We start from the raw sequence: 6,531 nt of genomic DNA, 5'->3' as shown, positions 1-6,531 counted from the left end.
GAATTAAATTTTATAAATTGTGCATTCATTATTTGAAATGTTTTTTTTTTGAAATGGATTATTTGAAATGTTAATAAATAATTAATTTGATATAAAAATATATTTTATAATAATATTTATATTTTTCTAAATATTTGTTTAACAATTAGAATTTAAATATTTTAAAAATAAAATTATAAAGAAAAGTATATTTTTACATACATTATTAATTAAAATAATATAAAAAATTTAAATATTATTTAGATAATAATAATATGATTTATGACAACTTTATATAGTTTTAAATAAATTTTAATTCAATATTTATAATATTAATAAGTTCAATTTAAGTCTAAAATAATGTGATTTTTTTAGTATTTATCTGTTTATATTTCTACGTAATAAAAAAAAATAATACTTTTATTTTAAAATAAATAAATAGAAAATTCAAACTCATTTGTGCTTCCTATATCTTAATGCTAAAGGAAACGAAAGTTATTTCTACCGGCCCTGGTATTAGCATTAACATTTGGCATGGAGCTTAAAAATCTCTTTTATGGAAAATTATATGCTATGCTAGTACCTTTGTATAAAATTTCATAAATAAATAACAAGATTAAATTTATAAATAAAAAATCTTACAAATATAAATATAGTTTTTAAAAGAAACGACCGAAAAAAATATGTATTTTTTGAAGTTTTCTCTTTATAAAAAGGAAATACTAATAAATGATATTTTGTGATAATTATATTAATTTATATTAAATTTTGAAAAAAATTATTATTTAGTTTATAATATTAAAAAATTTATCAGTTAATCAATAAATTTTAACAAATTATTACATTTAAAAAAATTTATTAATTAATTTTTTTATTAATTTTATCGTTCAATATTTTACTATTTCAATTATGATAGTGAATAAAATTTTTAATATTAATTATTTTTTATAATATTTTTCATGATTTTATCTAATTGTTTTCTATTTAATTTTATTAATTATTATAGTTTTTTAATGTATTTTTACATTTTTGCACATAAAAAAATTTTAATTAAAACATTATTAAACAATATACATAAGTATAATGTGCATTCTTTTTTCTAATCATGCTATTCTATATTTAAAAATTCAATGGAACAAAGATACACGTAGGAAAAATTGACTAAAGCCTAGTAAAAAATCTCAAACTTCACAATCTAATAACGCAGCCGAGGATCCAATCCAGAAGCAAAGCCCACAGCAAGCCGCCCATGCCACTATTTTGCGGGTGCTGCCTGAATACAAACCGACAATCTCTCGCCGCCACCATTCTCCACCGCAGCCGGAGGCAAATAAAAAATTGCATGCCAAGAAAACACAATATGCATTCATTTTAGCTTACCTAGAATCCGACAAAAAGAAGAAACAAAAAAAAAAGTCTACCTATAATCACAATATTATTATTTTTCTTAGGACAATATCACAATCACAATCATTATTTTTAATAAATTTTAATACAAACTATATTGTTTTCTGACATAAATACAAATTTGGAAATAATTAGTTACACTAAAACAGCATCACGTTTATTACACATGACTGTTACTTTTATAATCCACGAACACGTGGTCCCACCATTGACGTTGAGATTAACACGATACATTGACCTACTCCGTCTGTTACTTTTCCCTCTTTATAGCTGCAGGCACAGCTGAGAAAGAGAGCCGCAGAGATTGGTCCTCTGCTTCATCTGTGTCTTCAATGGCGACCTGGTTCCTATCAGAATGTGGCTTAAAGCCTCTCCCTTTATTATTTCCTAGACCCACAGCTGGTGCTGTTTCTCGCACCAGCTCGTTAAAGCTCAGATTTTTGCACACCGGCAAGATTTCTTCTTCTGCAGATCTGAGACTACCCGTCGTCAAATTTTCTGGTGGATGTTTTAGAGAGAGAAGTTGGGGGATTAAAGTCAGTGTTCCATGTAGATTTCAATCGATAGAAGGAGAAGAAGGGAGAACAGATGGCGTTTTTGGGATTGAAGGAGAAGAAGAAGTTGAATTTGATCCTGGAGCGCCTCCATCGTTCAAATTGGCTGATGTTAGGGCTTCAATACCAAAGCATTGTTGGGTTAAGGATCCAGTGAAGTCAATGAGCTATGTAGTGAGAGATGTTGCTGTGGTGTTTGGTTTGGCTGCAGCCGCAGCTTACCTTAACAATTGGATTGTTTGGCCTTTATACTGGGCTGCTCAGGGAACCATGTTTTGGGCTCTGTTTGTTCTTGGCCATGATTGGTAATCACACTTTTCCTTTCTTTGCACATTTGTCTATCTGTTTGGCTAGTTCTTTTTTTTCCTTGGAAATAAGAAGTTGTTCTTTGGTGTTTGGATTTGATTCTGCAGTGGGCATGGGAGCTTTTCAAACAATCCCAAGCTAAACAGTGTGGTTGGGCATCTTCTTCATTCTTCAATTCTTGTACCTTATCATGGATGGTAAAATATGTTACATTTCTGTTTCAATATATTTTATATCATAATCATATTCAATAAGTTTTAATTCATATGATTGTTCATATACAGGAGAATTAGCCATAGGACTCACCATCAAAACCATGGGCATGTTGAAAATGATGAATCATGGCACCCGGTTGGTGTTTTATATTTAATCCATTTACGGATTCTCTGATCTTTTCTCTTGCGTATTGATTGTTTTTAGAGGCCCTTGAGCTTATTAGTTCCATTTTGTCTTGCAGCTTCCTGAGAAAATCTATAGGAGTTTGGATAACCTTACAAAAATACTGCGTTTCACTGTACCTTTCCCAATGCTCGCTTACCCTTTCTATCTTGTAAGTATTTGAAATCTGGTTAAGCACATTTATTTAGAGCTGAAAGAATATGCTGATAAATTCTTCAATTTCTTAGTGGAGTAGAAGCCCTGGAAAAACTGGTTCTCACTTTCATCCAGACAGCGATTTGTTTGTGCCAAATGAGAGAAAGGATGTGATCACTTCCACTATATGTTGGTCGGCCATGGCTTCTTTGCTTGTGGGTTTATCTTTCATAATGGGCCCTATTCAACTGCTTAAGCTCTACGGCATCCCTTATTGGGTAAATTTCCATTTTTTCTCTTGGAATGTATATTTCTATATACTATATCATGGAAGTTGAATATGAACTTGCTCTGTTTGTCTAATCAAAGAAAGTTTTTAACTTGATCTTGCTCTGATATCAGATATTTGTTATGTGGCTGGATTTTGTAACTTACTTGCATCACCATGGTCATGAAGAGAAACTTCCTTGGTATCGAGGAAACGTAAGCACATCTTAATTGTTTACCTTTCAATTCAAAGATTTGAAAAGAAAGTTTACGTTACTAATGAAATGTGTAGTCGTGTTGGATATTTTGTAAAAGAATACATATACGTCAACACACAGAAAAAAGAGTTATCAATGGAGACTTTGTCTTGTTTAGTGATTTTCCTTCAAACTGGACAGGAATGGAGCTACCTGAGGGGAGGGCTTACGACACTCGATCGCGACTATGGATGGATCAACAACATCCATCATGATATTGGAACCCATGTCATTCACCACCTCTTTCCTCAAATCCCTCATTATCACTTAATTGAAGCCGTGAGGATTATTCTCTATTTCCAATTCTTGTTTCTGTTTGTGGTGTTTCATTCCTAATCACTATATCTTTAACCTTGAATCTAGACTGAGGCAGCTAAGCCGGTGCTCGGCAAATACTACCGGGAGCCAGAGAAATCAGGGCCGATACCTTTTCACCTAATCGGAAGTTTGATAAGAAGCTTGAAGAAAGATCACTATGTTAGTGACACTGGACATGTTGTGTACTATCAGACTGATTCTCAACTTAATGGCTCATCATCAGAGTAAACTAAATTCTGAATATCTTCACTGTAAGCTTTCAGCTAACCTTTGTAGATTTCTTGGTTCAGCTTAGGAAAATTATATGAGCTGTTCTGTGATGGTATGGCTAAGCAAAAATCATGGTGATTGTGAGGCTCTTGCATAAGATGATTGCAGGATCTGTTTTAGTGAAGATAGGGGATGGGGTTACTGTAATTCTGAAGTCAAGTGTGCAGTGTTTGATCTTGAAAAGGAAATTAACTCTTCAACAAATTACACCATATTCTGGTAAACTGATTCATAACAGAAGGAAATTGGCACAAAAGTAATCCAAAAAAAAAGTATGTTGATTATTTATTCCTCTTTTCTACTTTTTTTCTTCCTCTTAAATTTATTTATTTCCTATTGTGGCTTTATTTTCTATTAGCCTTAAACCCGCACAATGCTGGGTGATATTTCTTTAAATATATTAAGATTTCATTTTTTCAGAACGAATATATTATATATATTTACTATACTATAGTTAAATTTAAAGTTATTATAATAAATATATACATAAAAATATTATGTAAAGATTCACATTTGACATTAAGATAGAATTTATTCACGAATGAAGGAACCGATTGAAAAATACAAGGATGCGTATAACATGACAACTTGATAACACTTTGTTGGTCTCCTTTTAACTTTGCCCTTCTGGCTTGACCTTAATAGTTTGCCCTTTTAGGTCTTGTCCTTTCAGCATGATCTTAGTGGTTTACCCTTTCAGGTCTTGCCCTTTCGATCTGACTTTAGTTGTTTACTATTCTGGGTCTTGCCCTACTGACCTAATTTCAGTGATTTGCCCTTCCAGCCTGACCTTAGTGGTTTTCCCTTTAGTGGTATTTCTTTTGAAAGGTCTGGCCTTGTGGTCTTTCTCTTGAAAGGTCTAACTTTAGTGGTATGCTCTTTTAGAAGGTCTGAACTTGGTGATTTTCATTTTGAAAGGTCTAACCTTAGTATTCTTTCCTTTGGAAAGTCTAACTTTGGTAGTCTGCTCTTTTATAATGTCTGACCTTGGTGGTCTTATTTTTAGAAGGTCTAACCTCAGTGTTCTTCCTTTAGTATGTTTGGCTTGATTTTGGTTGTCTGCTCTTTTAGAGGGTTGGACTTTGGTGGTCTTCTTTTTGAAAGGTATGATCTTAGTGGTCTCCATTTTGAAAGGGTTTGACCTTGCTGGTCTTCTTTTTGGAAGGTCTGCCTTGATGGTCTATCCTTCTGGCCTAACCTTCTAAGTCTTTTTCTTATGTCTTGCCCTTTCGACCTAACCTTAGTGGTCTGCCCTTTTGAGTTTTGCTCTTTCAGGTTTTATCCTTCTGGCCTTGCCTTTCCGACTTAATTTTAGTGGTCTTCCCTTCCGGGTCTTTCCCTTTCAGGTCTTGCCCTGCGACATGACTTTAGTGGTCTGCCCCTTGGTGATTTTCCTCTTAAAATGTCTGACCTTGGTGGTCTTTTTCTTGAAATGTTTGACTTTAGTGGTATGCTCTTTTGGAAGGTTCAATCTTAGTGTTATTCATTTGGAAGGTCTAATTTTAGTGGTATGTTCTTTTGGAAGGTTTAATTTTGGTGGTTTGCTCTTTTGGAAGGTTCCTTGATGGTCTTTCTTTTGAGAGGGTCTAATTGGTCTTCTTTTTGAAAGAGTCTGCCCTTTCAAGTCTTACCCTTCTGACCTAAATTTAGTGGTATGCTCTTCCGAGTCTTGCTCTTTCGATCTGACCTTAGTAACCTGCTATTTTAGCTTGACCTTAGTGGTCTGCCATTTCAGTCTGACCTTAGTAGTCTGCCCTTTTAGGTATTACCTTAGTGAGACCTTCCTCTTTAAGGTCTTTTTTTTTAGGGAGGTTTTTTCTTTTAGGGTATTCCTTCTTAGGGAAGAATCAACAAAAGTGCAATACGATACTGTAACATCTCATAAGAAGACGACACCGTTCTGTGAGGGTGGGAGTATGCTGGCAGGTACAATGATATGCAAATAGAAAGCCAATAATTGCAAGTACTGAAAAGACAGGAAAATCATGCAAGTGAGACGGTAGAATGAGATCACGTAGAAGGGTATGTATGCAATTTCACAGGCTGTACAGAAAAGTAATAAATACATTTGGTTAAAAGACAAAAAAAGTTATGGAGAGAGAATATATCTTGAAGAAGGGAAAAGAAAAAATGAACATTTACAAGGTAAATTTGACACTATTCATGTTGCAAATTGCAATTGAGTTTTATTATATATATAGATAACATTGGAGGTTTATGAATTTTGCTTCTTTCTCCATACTTTCGTTGGTGATTTATTATTTTTATTAAACATTTAGATCAAGATTTCTCAAACATAAAATTAATTAAAAAATGTATAATGTACATATGAATTTAGTAATGGTCAATTTTTTGCTTTGTATAGGGTTGTTTTAGTATATTTAATATAAGCTTAGTTTGAGGACTCAAATCTACATCTATTAGACGAGTTATATGTCTTGGATCGCCGAAAGTCGATTTAAAAAAAATAAGTTTAATGAAAGTTAAATTAAATATTTATATTTTGTGTATAATTAAATAAAAAATATATAATTATTAAAAATCGAATAATCACATAATTTAAAAAATTAAACACGAAAAATAATTAACACACAGATTTAACGTGGTTCACAAATTTGGTTACGTCCACGGCGATTAGA

General features: G+C 32.6%; 1 protein-coding gene across 1 annotated transcript; it reads left to right on the top strand.

The window, feature by feature from the left end:
* The first annotated feature begins 1,637 nt into the window (after positions 1–1,637).
* LOC110620027 (omega-3 fatty acid desaturase, chloroplastic) lies at positions 1,638–4,180 on the top strand. Its single transcript, XM_021763580.2, has 8 exons — positions 1,638–2,245; positions 2,354–2,443; positions 2,531–2,597; positions 2,704–2,796; positions 2,873–3,058; positions 3,183–3,263; positions 3,446–3,583; positions 3,668–4,180. Exons 1-8 carry the CDS (start codon positions 1,719–1,721, stop codon positions 3,848–3,850), a joined length of 1,365 nt encoding a protein of 454 aa, XP_021619272.1. The 5' UTR covers positions 1,638–1,718; the 3' UTR covers positions 3,851–4,180.
* The last annotated feature ends 2,351 nt before the right edge of the window (positions 4,181–6,531 follow it).

The sequence above is a fragment of the Manihot esculenta genome, chromosome 8 (genome assembly GCF_001659605.2).
Source record: "Manihot esculenta cultivar AM560-2 chromosome 8, M.esculenta_v8, whole genome shotgun sequence".
NCBI lineage: Eukaryota > Viridiplantae > Streptophyta > Magnoliopsida > Malpighiales > Euphorbiaceae > Manihot > Manihot esculenta.
The sequence above is the reverse complement of the archived record's forward strand: the minus strand, read 5'-3'. Positions and strand labels throughout refer to the sequence as shown.

Coding starts and splice junctions, on each gene's coding strand:
- LOC110620027 (XM_021763580.2), top strand. CDS start 1,719: ATGGCGACCTGGTTCCTATCAGAATGTGGCTTAAAGCCTCTCCCTTTA. Junction 2,444..2,530: donor CTTGTACCTTATCATGGATG/GTAAAATATGTT, acceptor GTTCATATACAG/GAGAATTAGCCATAGGACTC. Junction 3,584..3,667: donor ATTATCACTTAATTGAAGCC/GTGAGGATTATT, acceptor CCTTGAATCTAG/ACTGAGGCAGCTAAGCCGGT.